The sequence below is a fragment of the Rattus norvegicus genome, chromosome 14, assembly GCF_036323735.1.
Source record: "Rattus norvegicus strain BN/NHsdMcwi chromosome 14, GRCr8, whole genome shotgun sequence".
Lineage (NCBI taxonomy): Eukaryota > Metazoa > Chordata > Mammalia > Rodentia > Muridae > Rattus > Rattus norvegicus.
Window position 1 is genome coordinate 85,177,314 of NC_086032.1, and position 22,935 is coordinate 85,200,248.

The 22,935-nt window shown below is 48.1% G+C and overlaps 1 protein-coding gene and 1 long non-coding RNA gene across 3 annotated transcripts in view; one reads left to right on the top strand and one right to left on the bottom strand.

Annotated features, from left to right (window-relative positions):
- Positions 1-12,962: 12,962 nt before the first annotated feature.
- Nudcd3 (NudC domain containing 3) overlaps positions 12,963-22,935 on the bottom strand; it is an 83,380-nt gene continuing 73,407 nt past the window's right edge. The window contains exons 5-6 of one of the 2 annotated variants that reach the window (NM_001419338.1): positions 20,419-20,607; positions 12,963-15,398 (exon numbers count right to left, since the gene is read on the bottom strand). In NM_001419338.1, coding sequence (NP_001406267.1) covers positions 15,288-15,398; positions 20,419-20,607 — 300 coding nt within the window. In that variant the 3' untranslated portion in view covers positions 12,963-15,287. Of the gene's footprint in view, positions 15,399-20,418; positions 20,608-22,935 lie in introns of those variants that run through there. The other variant, XR_005492870.2, reaches the window with a different exon arrangement.
- LOC134481870 (uncharacterized) lies at positions 16,935-20,608 on the top strand. The gene is made up of 2 exons (XR_010057740.1): positions 16,935-17,845; positions 17,888-20,608. It is a non-coding gene; the product is annotated as an uncharacterized LOC134481870 (long non-coding RNA).

The following is a 22,935-nucleotide window of genomic DNA, read 5'->3' on the forward strand; positions in this document are numbered from 1 at the left end:
TAATAGGGTAGGTTGGTCATGAAGAAAGGCCAAAATGTGCTACAAGTAAGAGACAGAGCATGCTCTAGAAAATCATGATATACAGAGAAAGGTGGGAGAGGGTAAATGACGTTACCTATACACGTCATGGCTCTGAGGTAGGGAGGCTTTGTTTGGGCCTTGGTCATGTTCCAACGCATTTCCATTTGGGAAAAATCTCTCTCTCTCTCTCTCTCTCTCTCTCTCTCTCTCTCTCTCTCTCTCTCTCTCCCTCCCTCCCTCTTTCTCTCTCTCGTTTTGCTGTGTAGCCTTGGATGTCCCAGAACTCAGTGCTAGTCTCAAATCCATAGATGATCCACCTGCACCTGCCTCTGCCTGCTGGGCGCTAGGATTAAAGGTCTGTATTATCATGCCAGCCCTTTTCTTACACTGTCTAGTTTCTTTAACTATCCATTTGTCCTTAGTCCAACTCTTTGTTCTGGAACACAAGATCCTTGGAAATCTCAGAGGGTGTCACTCGGGATTCTGTTCTGTTCCTATTACAAAACCTCACTTTCCAACATTTTATTAATTACATTTATTTGTATGTATGTGTACACGTGTATGCATGTGTAAAAGTCAGAAGATAACGTGTCAAGAGTCAAGTCTCTCCTTCTACCATGCGGGTTCTGGGAAGTCAAGTTGTCAGGCTTGGTGTTGAGTGCCTGTGCTATCTATCCAGCTGCCTCGATTCACTTTGGAGGAACAAAGGGACAAAGGGAGGTCATGGCGGGAAGACCATCCTTTCAGTGAACAGTGCTGAATCCAGGAGACCGCACGCCCTCAATCTGTGTGATCCAGGCTTGCAAATCAAAATCCCTACATTTTACATAAAAATTCCCTCAAGACGGACTTCAGACTTGAATGTAAAAATGTAACAACAAGGGGTTGGGGATTTAGCTCAGTGGTAGAGCGCTTGCCTAGGAAGCACAAGGCCCTGGGTTCGGTCCCTAGCTCCGAAAAAAAGAACCAAAAAAAAAAGTAACAACAAAATTTCAAGAAAAACATGGGAGAAAGTCTTTGAGATCTAGGATAAGATTTTTTTTTAGATCTGACGCCAGAAACTGATTCATAAATGGAAATTTTGAAACACTGGATCTCATCAACATTAAAAACTTTTGTTCAGGGATAGCAAGACTATGTAAAAGTGCTGAATTACTAACTACTCTGGTGTTGTGGAGAATATATTTGGACTTCTTATAGATTTCTAGGCATGTAGACTCCCCAAATCCTTGGAACCTGTTGGAGTGATGGTGTCTTGTGTGCTAATGAGATACATTGTGGCTGCCGCATCCTAGGTAGCATCCTAGGATGGCTGGTGACCACTACAAAATCTATCCCAGGACAGGGAAGGGCTAAAAATTATACTGACCACAACGAGCCTTCATTAAACCCCATTCAGACACGGTAGCCAGTTAAAACCTGTGAATGTTCCTGGGCTGTGGTCTAGGAAGGCCCTTTCCACAGAGATTACTCTGAGTCCTCATTTGCATGTTCTGTTAATGCCTGTGAAGTACCTGGGAATTTCCCTAACTCTATTAAGTTGCCCAAGGAAATTAACTGAGTTTGAGCAGAAAGTTCTAGAAACCCAGGTTATAGCCAGTCACGCAGAAGAACAGGTGAGACACCTGGGGCTTGTGACTGATTCTGAAGAGGGGCTAATGAGGGAGACCACACCCTCAATCTGTGTAATCCAATGTTATGGCCAGGGAGACAGGATGAGAACTGAGTCAAACTGGAGGATACCAGCTTGGGTCAGTTGCTGCCCACTTTTTGGGGACATAAAAGTCTTCTATATTGATTGTTATATATGTATATAAAAGCATGTATGTATGTATGTATATATGCATGCATGCAGCCATAGGAAAACATTAAATTGCACAGCCAGCAAATGATTTTTATCTAGAATATATAAAATGTACATAATCTGACACTTATAAAAAACAATGAATTCAATTAGAACCTGGCCAAGACTCACAGAGTTCGCACCATGTGTGACAGAAAGCACTTAAGAAGACTGCTCAATGCTCAGTCACTGGCCACCGGAGGCATGAACATTAAATCAGGAGATGCCTTCTCATATCTATTAGGAGGGACAGAATGTTTAGTGATGTCAGACGCAATGGCATACCTTTAATCCCAGAACTTGGGGTTAGGCAGATCTCTCTGAGTTTCAGGCCAGCCTGATCTACGCAGTAGGCCTCATTTCTAAAAACCTAAACCAATCTTGTTCCAACCTGTATCATTTCCTATTACTACTGTCACAAACGATAACAAAATCAGTCTTATACAGAACAAAGTATTCCACAATCTAGATGGCAGAAGTCCCTGAGTTCGTGGTCAGGGTTCACCCACAGCAGAAGCCAGGGATCCACAGCAAGTCTTCCTGATTCTTCCAACTCATTGCGTTTATGGAATCAGGCAATTATTTTGGGTGGTTTTAGGTCCACCCAGGAATCCAGAACAATCTGCTGTTCAGGGTCAACTGCTGGAAACTTAAATTCTACCTACAACCTTGATCCCCGCCCCACCCCCACAGGGCCTGGCCAGGACTCTGTGGAGCCACCACTCTGCTTATCACAGCAGAGACAATCTGGGCACTGATGCAGGGAAACAGGAGCTCGCGGTGCGGCTGGTGGGGATGTAGTGCTGCAGCTGCTCTGGAAACAGTCTGACAGCTTTACTAAAGTTACACACGCACTTAAACATATGACCTAGCAGTTACATTCTGGGGTATTTATTCCAAAGATATAAAGATGTCTGTTCACCCAAAAGCCTGTACATGAATGTTAATGACAGCTTTGTTTGCGATAGGAAAACCAACCTGGAAACTGCCACTGGCAGCAGGGACCTGAGGCTCAGCTCCCCTTCGCCATTCCTTCAGTCTTTAGAGACCTCAACACAGGAAAGACTCCATCCTTGACTTCGGTGCAGAAAGAATTTTATGACAAACAAACCAGCAGAGGCAAAGTTGGAATTTATTAAAAACAGAAAAGCGCCCAAGAATGTACGTATCTTTTAAAGAGGAGTTGCAAAAACTATTAAATACCCATGTATGAACACACGTGTGGTGGCAGATGTTGATATCAGGCATCTTACCTGCATGTATGTCTGTCTGCTGTGTACACCCCTGGTACTTGTGGAGGCCAGAAGATGGCATCAGGTCTTTGCAGCTGTAGTTACAGATTGAACTTCAGTCCTCTAGCAAAAAACAGCCAGTGTTCTTTTTTTTTTTTCGGAGCTGGGGACCGAACCCAGGGCCTTGCGCTTCCTAGGCAAGCGCTCTGCCACTGAGCCAAATCCCCAGCCCACAGCCAGTGTTCTTAACTGCTGAGCTGTTTCTCCATCCCTCTACCTTATTTCTTGAGAAAACATTTCTAATTGAACCTGAAACTCTCCAACTGGTTACAATTGCTGGCCAGCAAGCTCCAATGATCTTTTTTATGTCTGCCTTCCCAGTGCTGGGATCATAGTATGTGCTGGGTATCCAAACAGGTCTTTGTGCTTGTATGGCAACCATGTAACTGCCCTACTAAATGAGCCATGTCCCCAACCCCAAGAGTTGCTAAGTTTAAAAGTCTCAATGTTTTTTCTTTATTTCTTTTTTTTTTTTTTTGGTTCTTTTTTTCGGAGCTGGGGACTGAACCCAGGGCCTTGCGCTTCCTAGGCAAGCGCTTTACCACTGAGCTAAATCCCCAACCCCTCTTTATATCTTAAAAAACAAAAACAAACAAACAAAACAAACAAACAAACAAACAAAATAACGGGATCTTACTATGTAGCATGGACCTGCCTCAAGTAGCTACATAGACCAGGCTGGCCTCAAACTCACAGAAGAGTACCTGCCTTTGCCTCCCAAGTGCTGAGATTAAAGGCATGAGGTACCATACCTGGCAAAAGATATTTATTCAAACTTTCATCAAGGGAGTCAAGAGACACTCAGGAAAAGAACACGACATACCCAAACATGGGTGTGGGCTTCTGAAGGGATAGCCAGAGCTATATATCTTGGCATTAAATATAATCTTAGCGGTACTCAAGTTATACAAAAGAGTTGCTAAGAAATTTCTCTCTTCCCACCCCCAGGGTCTATGTATCCCTGGCTGGACTGGAACTTACTATGTACGCCAGGCTGGCTTTGAACTCACAGAAACCCACATGCTTCCCGCCCCCCTCATCCTCAGTGCTGGGATTAAAAGCATGCACCATCATGCCAGACCCTCTAGATAAACAGGATCATCGGGTGGCTCTGAAGCTGCCCTGGACAGGTTGGGCCACTTGGGTAACATAGGGTTAGGATGTCTCTTACAGGTTTACAGATGGGAATGAAGGCCAGGTAACGCTGGCATGCATCTTCTATCCCAGCACTTGGAAGGCAGAGGCAGAAAGATCTCTGCACATTTAACAACAGGGTCACCGGGTTGGGGATTTAGCTCAGTGGTAGAGCACTTGCCTAGCAACCGCAAGGCCCTGGGTTCGGTCCCCAGCTCCGGAAAAAACAAAAAACAACAACAACAACAACAACAAAAAAAAAAAACAACAGGGTCACCCAGACAGACAACACCTACACCAAATACGAAAAATGGAAGGAGTCAGAGACAGAAACAGAGAGGAGAAAAAGGCCTTAAACAAATGTTAAATATGATAGAAGTTTTGATTCTCAGTGAGAGAGGTTTAAGCAGATTCCAGCTTTTTTCTTTTCTTTCTTTTTTTTTTTTTTTTTTTTTTTGGTGGTGTTGTGTGGGGCCTTTTCTTTTCTTATTTCCTCTACTTTTTCCTTTTCTCCTGTCTCACAAACTATTCGGCCCAAATGTGCTTTGCTGAGTGGATGTTAAGTTACGGTACACCCACGTACTCAGCTATGCTACTCTGCAAGAGAAAGGAATAAACCCCAACACACGGCAACCCGAGTGGGCATCTGGGAAAGTCTGGTGTTCAGTAATAAAATACTGAACAACTGCACATAAACCACACATGAAATGGTTCACTACAGTGAATGAGAATAAATTAGTGGTCTCCAGAGGTTAGGGCAGGATACCTAAAGGAAGTATAATGGATTGTAGAGGCCCAACAGTTCTATATTGATTCTGCGCGCGCGCACATACACACACGCACACACACACACACACACACACACACACACACACACACAACACACGGGGGGGGTGGAGAGAGGTGGTGGTGGGAAAGACAGAGAGGGGGGAGGGAAGGAGGGAGGGAGGGAAGGAGGGAGGGAGGGAGGGAGGGAGAGGAGGGGAAGGAGACTTGGTTTTGATCTTGTGCTGTTTGCACTGGGGAGGCATCTTCACAACTGTGCAGTTGTAAAACCAATCTAGGATTATTTTTGGCTACACATGAAAGGCACCCATGTGTGAAAGGTAATCATGGTAGGTTATGACAGCCAGGCCTACAGGACCATTTCATCCTGGCCATCTTTGTCTCCATAAGAGGCATTCAGCTAGGCCCATCTCTCAGCTAGGATCCCAGATCCTAGATACTCCTCCCTACAGAGACCAAGGACAGAGCAGTCCATTCTCAGTTAGAAATTCCAAGTCTTATCCTGCAGCCCTCACTCCGCACGCTTGTCAGGAGATCCTCCCTGGCTGTGCCCTCAGACCGGCTAGACCCTGCTGTCCACCCCAAATGCGCTCACAGTGGAGCCCACTAGTTCTCCCACTCCTACGCAATAATCAGACCAGGTAGGCTGGCGGAAGATCCACAGGGCCACCATCCCACGCCTTGACCCTGCAGGGAGCGGTGGGATGGGGAAAGTGGGTATTGTGGTGGTCAACCCTGACACTTGCTACAGCAGCCAGTTGCCCCTACAGTGGGGACCACTGGCTTTTAACTCTTCCAAGAGCCTAGAAAAGGGCCTTTTTTAACATTTCGCCTATTTAATACAGCAACAAATTAAAGTTTAGTGTTTTAAAAAGCGCTGGTGATGGATGCTGGTGATGGCTGTGCCACCGTGGAATCGTAAAACTGGTTGAAGTGGGGCCTTCAGGATAGCTCAGCAGGTAAAGGCTCCTGACTGACCACCTGAAGCTCCACTCCGGGACCCACATGCAGAACGAGAACCAGTTTTTACATGCATGTGTGTCTGCGCGCGCACACGCACGCACACACACACACACACACACACACACACACACAATGTAAAACAAACTAATTTTATGTAATTTGTATTTTTCCACAATATAAATATAAACACAAAAGCTTCCTGATGGTGGTGGAGTATGCCAAAGGTGAGTGGGGGGAGAAAAGGGAACTGGTGGGTTTTTCTAGGCTGGGAGAGGGGCACCCTGAAGTAATATTTGAAGCTTTGTAGTCTTGCAAGCAGAGAAAGCAAAGAGGTAGCAGTTGGAAAAATAAGGATTAAAGGAATTTGGATGGGTCTGAGGCACCCTGGGTGAGCCCTCCAATGGGAGAGACTAGGGGACCACTGGGCCTTCTAATTGTTGCCTTCCTGTGGTTTGAGTAGCGAGCTGCTGGGGACTATCAGGCGCTCTCCCTCTTACAGTTTGGGTAAGTAGAGGACCATTCCCTCACCCCTGTATGTAGGGACATCTGGCTCTTGACTGGTATTCAGATCATCTAGAAAGTGGACACCATCTAGCTGGTATGGAGGAGACAGAGAAAAATAGGCATTTTCCGTCAAATGTAGATTTGGAAGAGGACCCTAGTGGCTGGGGAGAATGGGTACCTTTACAGTATTAGCCCAATCTTGCATACCAATGGTTCATGCCTCCAACCGCCCATGTCTATGTCCAGTCTGGGAGTCCTAGGGCAAAGAGAATAACAAGAGGAAACCTGGGGCAGGGGAAGGAGGGGCAGCGATGTGGGCTAGGATGCACAGAGCTGCAGTGAGGGTACCAGGCTCTGGAGTCTAGCTGGAGCCCTCAGGAATCTAGAAAAACTTGACACAAGACCAGTGCCTTCAAGAGATGGTTCCATCCCTCATGGGGTCATGAGTCCTCACATTACAACAACTTGTGTCATTTGGGGTTCCAGTGGCCACCTGTGCTCTGGCACTCCCGTTTTCCAGTGGGATCTGTGTTCGTTCACTAGAACATCATTTAGCACAGTGACTGAAATCTATCATCTCTTTCCAAGAGCCCATGACTTCAAGGTCAGAAAGGCTGTGGGGAAAGCCTGAGGACAAGTGGGCAGCCATCTATGCTGAGGAAGCAGGGCTGTGAAGGTTCTCATGTGTTGCTGGACTGGGGTGTTCCGGACACCAGCTCTGGGCTCTAATGGGGTTAGAGCAGAGGTTCTCAACCTTCCCAATGCTGTTTATAGAGCCCTTCTACAGTTTCCCATGTGGTAGTGCCAACACCATGGAACCATTCTCACTGATACTTCATAACTAATCTTGCTGTGGTTATGAACTGCAATGAAAACGTCTGCTATTCAGGGTTTCTGGTGTGTGACCCCTGTGAAGGGGGATCACAACCTGCAAGCTGAGAACAACTGGGTTAGAACCTAAAGTGGATCCCAATGTGTGGATCAAGGTGAAATGTGACCAGAGGGTCTCCCCAGAGGGAATGCAGGAGGGTGGAAAGGCTCAAGTTAAATGCCCTCTGCCTACTTCCCTCTCACCTAGTTTTGGACACTGTCATACACCATAAGCTCTTCTGTTGTTAACCAGCATCGGGGACAAAAGTGCAGGAGAGGCAACCCTTGGGGCTCTAGTGCCTTCCTATCTGCTTGTCAGGACTCTAGTCAAGGACTCCAGGAAGCGGCTCCCACACTATGCTCCTTCCAGCTGGCCCCAGGAAGGATCTGGGTCCAAGGGCATTGAGATTTCTAGTAGCAACTTCCTGGTTGAGTAGACTTGAATCTGACTTTTCTAAGGTTATTGATTCTCACTGCACAGATAGGAATCCCTCCTCACTCTCTGTGGGGGTACTTAGCCTGCTTCAGTGTGCCTTAAGGCTTAAGTGTACTCGATGGCTCCTGGGTGACCTGAGAAGACAGGCTGTAGGTGGGATATGGGGATTGGGTCCCTTTGCATCCACACTTAGATCCTTGGCATCCTTCCCTTAGATCTACCCCGCCAGGCCTGTGCATGCTGTCTATGCAGGCTGAGCCCGGAGGGGCCAGGATGCTGAGAGGCTAGATGCTGGTATTTTGCACGTCATTACATAAGTTCGATGAAAAACGAGAAAGCTAAGTATCTTAAGCATTTAATGTCCTCTGATAAGAAAGGTAGTCCCAACAGGGAGGAGACAGGCACGTGTTTGCAGGCTCCAGAGCATGGGAGCTGCCACCGGGCATCACAGGGACAACAGGCTTGGCTCTGGAAACAAGGCCAGGAGTAGAAAGAGCTCTGACCTGTCTCTGGTGTGGTTAGGAGATGAAGGTAAAACAGACACAGTAGTTGAAGACACCGAGGTGATCCCAGGAATAGTCATACCCAAAGGGAGCAGGTTGGAGAGTGAGGAGGAGCCTTCTAAGAAAAGGTGGGCTTCAGGCTACTCAACTCTAGAATGTATATAACTTACACAGGCATCAATTCAGAACAATTGATGTTCTGATGACAATACCTGTCCTGTGTGTACAGCATATAAGCAAAGAATAGAAAAATGCAACTAGAAGTTTATACAAGAAATCCATCTAGTAAAAATGTCAAAGACTGTTCAACTTCCCCACAAAGTGGTAATGCACAGCACTCTTAACTCTTCACCTGGCACGAAGACAAAAAAGGAAAAAGGAAAAGGAAAAGCGGAAAAGGGTCATAAAAATGAGAGGAGGCTGCAGGAGATTCTACCATAGCTCCACTCTCAAGACAGAGAAATCCAGACCAACCAAGACACTCACCTGCAGGAGATAATTAAAGCAATACTCACGTCAGAAAGCCTCTCTGAGGGAGGCCACAGAGCCAGCTCACAGAGGCAAGGGTGAGAGAAGGACAAGCAGTCACCTATTTATACAATTTAAAAATTACAGTCATCTCGGGGCAAAGACAAGGGGTTCGTATGGTTCCCGACTGCTACGAGATGGGAGGCAGGGATGGCAGCTCCAGCACTATCCGGGATAAACTGAGGAAAGCTGTTACGAGCAGGAGGGGCCTGTGTAGAAGCAGCTCCCATGGGCGGTCCTCAGGCCGGCAAACGAGGGCCTGCACGCCTCCACTTTACACACAGCCCCACCCGATGGGCTTTGAAGGACAGCTTGCTCCTCTCCGACCTGCTACAGGCCTCACAAGGGACTGAGTTCCAGGACCCAGTTTGGTCACAAGAGTGTAGAGTGTGGGGAAAGGGAAGAAATGGTGCGTGAGGACCCAGGGTGAAGAGGAGGGCTATGAAATGTATGTGAAAGTAAGGGTCCTACATAGACAAGAGTGCTGCAGGGTCAGGGGCCAGTAGGAATTTATTAAAAGCAGTTTGTCCGATGACTTAGTTCTGGAAAGTGTGGTGAATTTTATTAGACACCTGTATCACCTTACTTTCTGATGACAAGACTTTCTCACTCAACATGGAGTTTGCCTATTTGGTGGGACTGGTTGGTCAGCAAGCTCTAGGGAACCATGTCTCTACCGTCCTACCTAGCCTTTTATGTTGAGTCTGTGAATCTGAACTCAATCTCACACATGCCCAGCAACATTTTACCAACTGACCCATCTATCTCCTCAGCCCAGGCCCCAAACTGCCTCCTAACCTTCAACTTGAGAAAATAACCAACCATGTCTTTACACCCTGCTGGTCCAATCAGGAGCAGATATCTGGGATACCAGCTGTGGCCATCTCTGCAGTCTGAGTGGCCATACAGGCAGGACAGTGTCAGATGCCTATGGAAGAGTCAGACCTAGTAGTTTGGACACCACCCGGGGCCCAAATGAGGGGATCCAGGAAAGGCAGAGGGCTCACAAGTTAGGGAACTGGCAAAGGGCAACAGAGGGCAAGATGGGAAACGCACCCACTCTAGGGCACACTCACACCTTCAGGGCTGCAGAAAGGAGCGTTATCAATCAAGAGACAAAGGCGGCTCTGTAACTGAACACTTGCTGCCTTCTGAAGACAGCAGCAAGGGGCTCGCTAGCCTGAGGTGATTCCTGCCTCCACACAGCAGACATCCTCGGAAAGCATTTACAGAGGGGTTGAGCACTCACTGCCATGGAAACTCAGCCAGGGGGACAGGCCAGAGCTGGCTTTGAACTTCTCAAAGGTGTTGGGAAGATCAGAGGCTAGCTAGCACACACCAGTCTGTGCCCTAAGGGATAAGGGGACACATGTGATTTGTGGGGGTGGGTGGGATCTTACATGGAGTTAAGGGTGGGAAATCCTGAGGTCTGCAGAGGTGTGAGGTTAACTCCTGCCTGTTGTGCTGGAGGAAGCTGGTGCACATAGAACGCAAAATGCTGGCAGGCAGGCAACATAGTATCTCCACTTAGTACCTACCAGAACAAAGTGGCCAGGCATCCTTGCCGCTGGTGGTGGTGGTGGTGGTGGGGGGGGTTTGAATGTCTCTTTCTCTGGCTCTATCCCACCCTGACCTTATACAATGCCTCAGCAAAGGGTTGGGGAGACACTGAGGCACCCACGTCTGGGTTGTTGAGGGTTCAGGGACAACTGTTGTCAAAGGGGAGAAGATACCTTGTGCCAGTCTTCGGTTGGATGGCTGAAGACTGATAAGGTAGCCACAGGCCACATACCTTTGGGAGAGCTACTCACTCCTATAACTAGCATGGAGGGTTGTGCCAGGAAGTCTATGAGGCCTTGTCTAGCTCTTTACAACACCTAGTATGGAGGTACGGCAGGAAGTGAGGCAGGGCTACCTCTGGGTATCTTTAATCTTGACCAACTGGCAAATGCTAACGTCCCAGGCAGAAATCCAGATGGCTAGCCTTGCAGCGATGTCCACGGCCTGGGCTGGGGTGTGGCTGCTCCCATTATGCAGACCTTCCCCATAGCCACAAGGTGAGCTGGCCCTGTGACGACTCTGCTCCCTCACCTCAGGAGCAGCAGGGGCCACCAAGCTTCAGGTGGCAGCAGGCTTTCCCTGGAACAAGGCCTTCTGGATAGGCAGTGCAGGTCTTAGGCTCTTGACTGTGGAGAACAGACAGCAGAACCAACACTGAGCGTGCTGGGACTCTGTTCCCAATTTGAAGACAAAAGTTGTCAATTTTGAATCTTAAGAAATAAACCCAAAAGCCAGGCAATGGTGGCACAGCCTTTAATCCCAGCACTCAGGAGGCAGGGGCAGGCTGATCTCTTTGAATTTGGAGTGACTTCAGGGGCAGCCACAGCTACATAGTAATGCCAGGCCTTAAGAAAGAAAACAAACCAAACTAAACCAATAATGGCTGAATGGTGATGGCACGCCCCTCTAGTACTACCACTCAGGAGGTAGACAGACCAGTTTCTGAGTTTGAGGCCAGCATGGTCTACAGAGCAAGTTCTAGGACAGCCAGCCAGAGCTACACAAAGAGAAACTGTCTTGAAAACAAAACAAAACCCTACAGAACCAAAACCAAATAAAGCATTTTGATACCCTAAGTTAACTGGTCAATCTGAAAAGTGTATTTATTTTCTCACCCAAGACAGTGACTGGTACACAAAACTAGGAGGAGGCACCCACGGCTTTCAGCCCACATCTGGGAAATGTTCCTGGGCAGGAGGCTTTTTGAGACATCTGACGCCCCAGACCTTCAGGCAGGTAGAGAGCAACCTCGGGTGGCCAAAGTCTGTCCTCATTCTGTAGGATACCCAGCTTTGGACCAGGGCACCAGTGCAGGCTACTGGGCCTCTCACCAAACAGGGAAGCCTATCAAGAGCTAGCCAGCCTCTGTACTGACTCCATGCTTTCTACTCACAGAAGCAGGCCATCCAGTTCCTGGCTGAGCTGACTGCCAGCTGGCCCGCTAGAGAAGCAGATTTGAGGTGGGGTGAGGGTCTGTTCCCCAAGCACAGTGTTCTGGCCAGTGAGTTCTCTGCACAGCAGCTGACGCCTCCTGGACACATTTCCACACAAACTGCTCGACTAGGCTCACTCCTGTACTCCCAGGGCCAATCACTGAAGATTTTTTTTTGGGGGGGGGGGGATGTTAAAGTTATTTCTGGGTCCAAGAATGAGATGGGCTATTCCAATGTTTTTCATTCATTTGAGGAGCTAACTTTCGAACCCACAGGTCCTGCCTACCGAGAGTAAGTAGGGTCAGTGATGGATTCTCTGGAATAGGGAGGACCACAGAAAGGAGAAGTCTGAGATCTAAGTGGATTTTGAGAGACACAGCATTGTATACTGATGAAAGCCTGCGTTCTAAGGGCTTGGAAGCCTGTTAAACAATGAGGAGGGATGGGTGTAGGCCAGTTTTATGTCAACTTGACACAGCCTTAGTCATCTGAGAGGAGGGAATCTCCACTGGAAAAGTGCTTCTATAAGATCTGGCCATAGACAAGCCTGATCTAAAACTAGGCATTTTCTTAACTAGTGACTGCTAGGGGAATACCCAGCCCATGTGGGTGTTGTTATCCCTGGGCTGCTGGTCTTGGGTTCTGTAAGAAGGCAGGCTGAGCAAGCCAGGAGAAGTGGGCATTCCTCCATGGCCCCATTAGCCCCTGCCTCTAGATTCCTGCCCCACTTGAGTTCATGCCCCGACTTTCTTCAATGACCGATTATAGCATAGAAGTATAAGCCAGATATACAAACCCTTTCCTCCCCAAGTTCCTTTTGGTCATGGAGTTTAATCAAGGCAATAGTAACCCCAAGAAAAGGAATCCCCAGCAGGGTGGTTCAGGATTCTGAATGGGTCTTTATAGTAATAATAAAAATTAATAGCTTATAGAATTTCTAAAAGTAGTGACAGGTCATGAGGAACAACCCAGAGAATTTGGTTTTAGTGTTAACCACGTACAGGGACTCAGGACTCATGGCCAGAAGTCAAGGGTAATGACCACTCACGGCAGTGTCCTAACAGTGAACGTCACAGACAGACCCAGAACTGCTTAAATACAGATTTATTGCAAACCAACACCGAGGAGCCAGAGCGACTTTGCAGGCTGGACACCCCACTCTTTGGGTCTTTGGACAAAGGGGACAGAGTCACCCTGCTTTCCTCAGACCTCAGCTGGTGGGACTTAAAGGCCAAACTGTGGCTGTCGTGTCTAAAAAGAGAAAACAGGCAATGTGCCAGCTTCAGTGGCTTGGAAACCAGGGTAGGGCCTCAGGGCAAAGAACAGGGCATAGAACTATCTACTCGGCTGGTTGGGATTGAGTCTCCCTGTAATGCAGACATGTAGACACAGTAGCCACCACCACACCATGCACATGCCACAGGGATCAGTCACAGAGCACAGGTTCCTGCCACATGGCCTCTACACAAATACTATATCCCTCAGGCTGTTTTCTCTATACAGCCTTGTTTGCTCAAATGGGGCATCGACAAAGAAAAAAACATAACACGGAAAATAAAACCATGCTAAAATGATGAAGATGAGTCGCTACAGAGTGAAGCATTGTCCTAAATAGAAAGATGCAGGGCTCTTCCACATCATTACTCCTTCTGCAAGACTACCCACAGGATGAGAGCTGAGAGGGAGGCAGCCAGCTGAGAGAGAGGGCTGCAGATACATACACACCACGAGACTTCCTTCACTAGGTGGGAGAGCTTGCATGGGACAGGGACATGCACATCCTAGGACCTTGATGGAAACTTCAAGAACTAAAAGCGAAGTGTCCTGGGGATCTTGTGAATGTGACAGAGTCTACTCCCAAATGATGACCTCTTTAGAGAGATGTCATCAACCTGGTAACCAATGTCCAATCACAAGCTCAGACGCTGGAGTTGGTATTTAGGTTCCGATGCTACCCCTTGCCTACCACCATGGTCTACCTGGGCCCACAGATTAAATCCCAGTATGGACTTTTAAGAAATAAACCAGAAATCCCTCAAATGATAGCAACGAGCCAGCTCCTGTCTAAACAGTTGAGTAAGTTCTACAATCTGCTCTTCCAAGGGCTCCTTCCAAGCACGTGGACATGGAATTCGGTGCAGGGCTATTTCCAGAGAGCAGGCTGTTTGGCTTCAATGGGTCTTAATTCTTGCAGTTTGTATGGTTGGTTACCAGAGTACAGAAACCAGTGCTGTGCACACCAAGACTGAGAACCAGGCAAATGGAGATGCCAAGGCACCAACAGCCACAGAGAGAGTCCTTAAAGGGTTGGGACACCTGGGTCCTGGTCCCTTGCTCAGATTCTTACCCCTTGGCTGGACTGGCCACACAGGCTCTGAGCTCTAGGAAGCAGTCTGGTGATTGGCACAGGGAAATCTTCATTTTCTTGGACTCAACTGTAGTTGCCTTCAAGCTAGTGGATACACATTTCTTCCTGAGGCATCCTTCAGGGTCAAAGCTCCTTAGGGAGTGTAGTTGACACGATCTGCCAATGAACTACCAATATGCTGTGATCTCTTCTTGAAGGTACCCAGGCTTCAATGCAGCATACCCAAAGAGGAGGTCTAATGGGGGGAAGCAAGTAGTGGTGGCTAGTCTTAGTTCACTTCAACAAGGATCAAAGCAGGCAGCTGCAGTCAGAGGACAGACAGGATCCTTGCCACACCTGGGCCAGAGGCCAGAACCTCAAACTTTCTCCCAACATCTCAAACAGACCCTAGTTTCTGCTGCTCTACCCATAAAACTGAGGCAGGCCAAGTGTTTTCACAAAGAAATGAACAAGATGGAAAACATACACACACAGCACACAAACACATATGAGAGAGAGAGAGAGAGAGAGACAGACAGACAGACAGACAGACAGACAGACAGACAGGTCAACAAGTGAGGGAACCCCACAGCAGCCCCAGAAGGAGCCCCAGAGCCATGCCCCATTAGCCCTCATGCATGTGCCTGGCCCCACACAATTCAACTTAGCTTTGTCTGAGCCCAGCCACTCCTTATCCCCAATCAGAAGACAAGCAAGCAGAATAGCGTCAAAACAACAGCAAGCAGAGAGAACAGGGGAGAAAGGAAATGCTGCCTGCAGTGCCTGGTTGCTGTGGAGACAGAACATGTGCTACCAGTAGGCTGGGCCATGTCCCTCCTGCATGTCAAACACCTTCATTTAGTGTTGGCCATAGACACTGCCAAGCAGCTGGCCCTGCACCTTCTCTAGAATAGTCTGAAGGTGGAAGGTCAGCAGGGAAGGCCTGGTTCATCATGAAAGAAAAAATGGCTAGGACTGATCAGGAGGGGTGAGTCCCTGGCATGCAGGGAGCGAGGAGGACAACTCTCCATCTCCCCGATGGCGAGGGTTTCCTTTACTTCCGGTCATTAAAACTGCACAGCCCCTGGGGAGATGTTGAACATGGCCGGGTCGAATCGCTGGCCTCGGAAGGGAGAGCCTTCAGCATCCCACCCCTTCTTCAGCATCTCATGGACTTTCTACAAACAGAAAATAGAGAGATTAAAGGAGATCACAAGGCACTGCATGCTTTCTCCTAGAACAGACTGCCTGCAGGCAAAGAGACATCCTGCTTCTTCAGGGCTTGAGGATTTGCCTGCTAGGGCCAAATGGCCAGAGGACAGCAGGCCCTGCAGTAAGTAGTTTGTGCCCAAGGGAGGCACCTACTGACTGCCATTCCTCTGAACGAGTCTTTGCTCTCCCAAGACTGAACTTCTAGCTTTCCAGCTTTGGTCTCCAGGGAAGCCCTGACTGCTCTTTATAGTTCATTAGGTCTGTCCAGGTTCCACACAACCCACAGAGCCTACAGTAACCCCAGGGAGATGATTCAGATATGAGGGGTGGTGCCCAGCCCCTCAGGCACATGACTAAGGTATGCAGAGGTGTTCTAGCATCTTTTTCCCAAGGAAGGAAGTTCTTGCCATTGAGAAATGCATCAGACAATACTGGGATTGACCAAGAATGATGATACAGAGGAGAGGAGAGACCTCCAAATGTTCACTGTAGACCTGGCAGGCAGTCAGAAAAGCCCCACTGCCTTTTAGGACACAGTAAGAGCTGGTAGGCTTAGCTCCTCTCAGTCTACGGCCACTACTGAACTGTCTAGCCTTTGAAAAACAGAGGCAGACTGGAGCTGTGTGGTTCTAGGCTGTGTCCCTGGTGACAGTACCTGTCCCTATGCTAATGGGTAATCCTTCCTCAGTTCCACCATAGACATACCCAAAGATAAGGAGATCTTTCCTTCCTTCCAACCATAGGAAACCAAAAAGACTAACAAGAAGACACATGGCCAGAGACTGTCCCGATGGAGCACCTGTTGCAGACAGCCCTGCAGAACAGGTGCAGAGGACAGGTGCTGCTGCCCTTATCACGAGGATGACAGACTGAAAGCAAAGTGGAAAATTTTGAATGTCAGCAAAGTTACTGGATTCTCGGAACTATGGATTGTTAAACAAAATCCAAGCTTCCTGCCAGGTGAGTCTTGGCTTGTTTTTAAACCTAAGTGAAGTAGCAACAAGCATATCTTAGTTACTTAGTACACAGTAGGCCTTCATCTTTGTCCATGAGAAGTGTGACGCTGTATAATCTCAGAAGAAGACAAGAGGGGACCAGCCAGATAACCTAGCCGGAGGCTGCTGAGCCTTGGCCAGTGCAGGGTGAACAAGAACCCAGGGGCTTGTGGGGACCCACTAAGCAAAAGGCAGGCTGCCTGGTTTGTTTTTACAATCGAGGGAGCCCAGGATGCCAAGGTGAGTGCATGGCCCTTTCTCCAGTGCCAAAGTAGAGGTCAAACCATCCTGTGTATCACCAGATTCATTCCTAGGACACAGTGGCACTTGTCTATGCAATGTCAGTGACTGTTTGTTCAGGGCTAAGTGCCCCAGGCTGGAGGAGTCCTAGGGAGACATGGAGGCACGGACAGAGCAACGGCACCTGTGCAGTTCCACACAACCCTTCGAGATGAGCGCCCACCCACCCTGAGATCCAGCCGGAGAAAAGGGTGCTGTTTGTTGATGTGGGAAAGAAGTGACCTTATGGTGACATTAGAGAACTAAAAAATGACAAAAGACGTATATCACCACTTCAAAATTAAAATGCTTTAAAATACAAAGCACTGGTGGCATTAGAAGCACAATTAAAATTCTGGCAGATTTAGAAAACTTCAAGTTTACACCATAAATGGGCATCAATACAGAGCCCGTTGGTAACTGACTGCCAACGTGCACAGCAGATGGAGGCTGGCAGAGGAACCTGGCCCCATTTCCATTCTTTGCTAGTTAGGAGTGGCAATCCTAGAGAAGTGACCCCAACTACCCACGAACCCCTGCATGTGAGTACTGACTATGAGCTAACCTGCTGTATCAGGAAGCACACAGCCCTGGACCTGCCTTCTAGTTCTATTTCTTTGTTCAATAAAAGTAAGCACTAAAGATACTTTACATGGAACCGCAGGGTGCTGTGCGCTGAAGATGTGTCTCCACGGCATTTCAAGCCTGGAAAGGAGCTCACACTTCAGCACGGATACTAGGCAGGTAGTGGGCCAAGTGAAAATCTAACAAAGCCCTAAGAGCTATGCTCCTGACTACCCACAGCCAGAGGCTTCCTTGGCCACCCTGATTCTTTCAGCTCTGGGGAGGGAATCACATTGGGTTCCACCCAAGCCTTAGGCTCCTTGAAGGCCTTCCTGGGACCTCATCTGGGCGAGCACACGCATTCCCTCAATGGCCCTTGCCAGATCCATGACAAGTCCACAGCAAAATCAATTTAGACTCAAGACTTTCCACTAGAGCACAGCATCTTCGAGGTCCTCCTTATGGTCCTTAGCTGGGTTGCTGCTGTTCAGTCTCCTCAGTCTCCAAGTGCTGGATCGATCATAAGAAGCTGTGTGGACGCTGCATACCAGCCACGGCAAGTCTTCTATGCACAGGTCTAAGTCTTCTATGCACAGGTCTAAGTCTTCTATGCACAGGTCTAAGTCTTCTATGCACAGGTCTAAGGACCTTCTGCTCCGCACTCAGGTTTCTGCAATGTCTTGTGGGCAAAGAGGGCAGTCTTCATGGAAAGCAAAAATAGGGCTCCCCCAAGCCTTGCCTTTGGAGTGAGCCAGCTTTCCAGGAGCAGCCCACACACAGGCTACTGTATTCAGTATGCTTGTGCACAGTGCATACGTATGAGGATTAGCCCTGTAACCATTTGGTCCTTTTGCTAGCCTGTTTTCAGACTGGCAGTGAGGAACTTCCTGAGAGCTGCCTTGGTTTACTGGAGACAAGCATACTACCCTATTCCAAGCCTGGGACAGTAGGCTGGGAAGTAGCCATCACAACTAGGTGATCTAAGACTTCCAAGGATGGGAACAAAGCAGCCAGTTCCTCAGAGGACCATTACTGAGACTGCAGAATAAGGCTGAACTATTCTTTGAATAAGGTCACATTAGAGAGGCTGGCCTCTTAATTTCTTGAAGGCAGCTGTGTGCTTGCTCTCATTGACGCAGACTGTTTTCCATTTGTCCTTGAGGAAGGTGACACTAAGCCATGCCAGAGGGCATCAGCACCAAAGGAAAAAAAGAGGGCTGGACAAGAGGAACAGTAAGTGCAAGGTCAAGGGGCAAGAGGCTGGGAGGGAAAAGGGACACAGGGTGCACAGGGCTGACCTGTCATGCAAATCCCACACTGCTGACAACGCCCAGGCAAGTGGCACTAAGGTTGTTTTGACATGTGTCCTACAAGGGACGCAATCCCAGACCTTGAGACTCACAGGGGCAGAAAGCTGTAGGCCCTCCTAGCTTCTCTTTCATCTCGCAGTTCAAATCTGCACAAGACTCCACTGAAGTCTGATACATGCACAAAGGCAATTCAAGCCATAATCAGTATCTATTTCAATGATTCTCTTCAACAGAGACTCAGTCCAGCACCTGGGGAAGGCATGGAGAGCCACTCATCCGCAGTCTGCATTCTGTGGCAAAATTTATCAGTGGTACTTGGTAGCTCCTCTCCTTCCAATCTACCCAGGATGATAGACAGCACCTGCATTCACTTCTCTGGTGAAGGCAGACTCCTCTCTGGCCGTCACCTTTTATACACATCTAAGTCCTTCTGTGGACAAAGTCCTGACCCTGGGCATAGGAGTGAGCAAATCTATAAGGTCCCAACAGAGAGGCAGCGTGTCACAGATAGACCTTCTGTTCAGCAGACACAGGCCAACATGACTGCATTACACTGTGACCAAGCAGGTCTGGCTACCTCTGCTAAGGTGAGGTTCCAAAGTTCCAAGCTTCTGCCTAAGAACCTCTGTATTACATGGACCTTCCCCTCACAGACGCCCTTCCCCTCACCACACACTGAGCCAGGACAGAGAAGTAAACCCCAGCCCTCTGCTAGAGTTGCTATGAAGCATAATACACCCTGAGACCTCAAACCTCAATCTCTTCATTTTGAAGCAGATGATCTAACAAGAACCCTTGTGCAGAGCCTACAGTCTGTCAACCCACCCTGACTAGCACACTTCATGCTCATGACATGCTGGTGTGGCCTGGGGGAAAAGCTAAGGACACCGGTGCTGCCTCTAAGGGCTTCCTGACCTCACTCATAGGAAACATGTCCATGGAAACAGACTAGAGTGGCCAATGCAACAACAGAGCATACTAAAGACCTTGCCCCATGTACTGTGCTACTCTGAAGGGAAAGTCAGGACAATCCAAACAAACCACGAAGAGAGGCTCCTTCAGAGACAACAGGGCACACACATTAACTTCTCTGGAGCCCTGAGGGCTGCCTTTCTATTGATAGCCTATACCCAAGTTGCCAATCCTTCTCTGAGCCATGCTTGGTCTACATGCACACAAGCTCATGGGCTGTTTGGCTGGGCATTTGACAGTGATGAGAACCCAAAGCAACAGCCTTTTCTTCCCTAATAGCTACTCTCAGGGTTATTAAGAGGGAGAACAAATGTGTTTATCTAAGCAATCATTCTTTGCCACCAGCAGCCTGTCCCTGGGCACTATACAGGCCAGGCACAGCGTTCTGCTCTCTGAGAAGCTGCTGACCTCACACTCCCTTGTCACAGCCCTGGCACTACACTTGACTCACCTACTTCTGCTGTGCATTAGCTTTTGCAGTCAGAACCTAAGTTGGCCCTGAAGCCTGGCCCTCCCTTCTTCCACCAATGGGACTCTCAGAGCTCCAGGAAGCTGCCTGGAGATAGGGCATAAGGAGTCATCAGCACTCGACAACTCTAAGCTATGGTGTGTTCAGGGTAAATAAAGAGACACCCTCAAGACTGTGCCACCAGAGCTTACAGCTCAGGTACGAGATATAACTGAATAGCAATGTTAATCTGTCCTCAGGTGAGGAATAGGTGACATGAGCAGTTGGGCTTCCCTAGGTAGGCAGGACATTACAGAGCTGAAGCAGGCAGCCAGGAGTAGCCTATTCTCATGCCCTCTTCCCTACCAGCATGACCGCCCACCTGCTGAAGGTACAAGAAGGGCCATGGTGCTCATACCAGCTCGTGGCTCTGGGGCTTGCCCTGCAGTTTCTGGTGGTAGTCAAAAGTGAGTCTGTCCAGGACTGCCTGTTCCTCCTCATCCACAGTGGCCATGGAGCGCTCCTTGTTGATCTTGTCGATGTCGATGGGTTCTTCTCCCTCCAGGATGGCACTCCACCAGTACTCGCCAACTTTGCTCAGATTCACCTGGGAGAAGCAGGGAGAAAAACCTGTATCAAGTATGGCAGGAGACAACCCAAGCCTCTGGGGAAAGAATACATAGAACTGTGGACAGAACCTAGCAGAGGAAAGGTTTACTGTGCTGGGGACAGCACAGTGTGTGAGGGCAGGCAGTCTAGGCTGAGCTTAGGACCTGCACAAAGGGAAGGTGACTGAATGAGCAGGTATATGAGGTCACACACAGGAACCTCTGAGCCACAGGTCATGTTGAAGGCACTTAAGGAGACCTGTATCTTACAGGTCTTAGTCCTCAGAGTCAGAACACTGTTACCACAAGTGTCCACACTTCCTAGGCAGACACTGTTTTCTAAAACTTGGCCCTGAGCCTTCCTTCCCACACTGTTACACACTGCTTGGTAAGGCCTTGTCCCTGGCCAGCTCAACCAAGTGCCTCTCTTGGCGATGATCTTTCTTCCTTCCAAAAGCCACACTTAGTCTTCTGCTGCCTTTATGGGAGGTGGAACCTCTGAGAGGAAGCGTGCAGCCTAACACATAACCAAATTTTCCAAGGATCCTTGATACCTGGAGTAACCCTCCAGTCCCAGCTCTTAGCTTCCAATGGTTCAGAGAGGTGCCCAAGAGGAGCTGAACTCAAGCTGCAGGATCGTCTAGATCAATGTGGTCAAGCAAAGCAGCATCTACCCAATACCACGCAGTGCCCTTAGTATTGGAATCTGTAAAACTTATGACCACAGAAACTCAGAAGCCAAGTGGAATTTTAGCAAGAGAGGAACAAAGAACAGCAGCACCTTACAAAACTGGTGTTCAAGGACACGGCTGCTTTTGTCACAAGGATGCAGTAAAAGACACATCATTCCCCAAGTCAAATGGGCACACAAAAGAAACTAGAAGCACTGGCAGTAGCCTTCGTGGTCACTGGCTGGATGGCTCATCAAGAAACCTTTACTGGAGTAGAGCAAGGTATGATGACTGTGATGGGAAAAAACAAGCCACAAACCTGTAATCATGATATGACACCAGTACCTTATAATTACTACTCCTTACGCCCAAAGTACCAGGTAATGAACATGGAGAAGAGGGGCCAAAGAGATGATGCACCAGTTCACATCACTGGCTGCTCTTCCGGGGGACCTGGGTTTGATTCCTAGTACCCGAATGATGGTTTCTAACTGCCCACAATGCCAGTCCCATAGGACCTAACACCCTCTTCTGGCCTTTCTGAGCATTGTGCACATGCGGTTTGCAAGCAAAACAACCATATACATAAAATAAACGAGGAGGGAAAAAAACACATTTTTTTTTAAATAGGTGAAAGTACCTGCCTACTGTGGGCTCCACCAGTAAATGACTTCTGCTGTTCAGCCCCAACTTATAAACAAAACTATTCTAGATATTCCAATCCATAGGCCCTAAAATGATGTGCAGCTTATGAGGTAGGGACCTCAAATAAGCCCCAGAGAAACCCTAATGCCGAGAATTCTGCCCTGTCTTTACAAAGCTCGAGGGGTGAAGAACCTTCAAGTAGGAAATATGCTTACTCTATTCCAGAAAACATTCTCAGGTGCTTACAGAAGAACTGCTGGAAAGAAGAGAGCCTTTTATCTTTATCAATAAGGGTCATTACTGAGATCTACAGTAGTAAATTATTAGATACCCCCCAGGCTCTGTAACATACACATTATCGTGACTATTTATGATAAAGACAAATCCTCTAAGTCAGGGCTGTGGGAGGTAGAGCCTCCTTCGGCTCCGAGCCCACCAACAGCACTCCAGGGAAAGATCCAACACTGTCTGCAGATCAGCTATTGCTAGTGGACCTTTATACACCACAAGGACCAGACTCTAAACTATCACCAAGTCTACACAGATGCTCAACCCCACAGATCCACAGACATGATGAGAAATGGAACACAGGACAAGTCTCTGGTCTGCCCCAAAGGAGAGAGTAGATTACAGCCACCTGCCAGGGAAAGATTCCCTTACAAGTCTACAGTGGGAAGATGGGTAGGGTTCATCCCATTCCAGGTCTACCCGTATACTTAGCAAATTAACAGAATTCATGATAAATCCTATCATTTTTGATCATTAGAAATATTTTATCTATATTTATTTTCACAAAACTTCTAATTATAGGAACATGCTCAAATTCTTCTAAAACAAATCTCAAAAAAATTTATTGTAGCAGTAAGGATAAAACTAAGGGAATTGTGCATACCAGACAAGTAATATACGACGCACTACATTTTAGGTTCTTTGTGTATATGAGTGTTCTGCACAAGTACAAGTGTGTATGCCCGCCCGCTGTGTATAAGTGGAGAGCAGAGGAGGATGTTG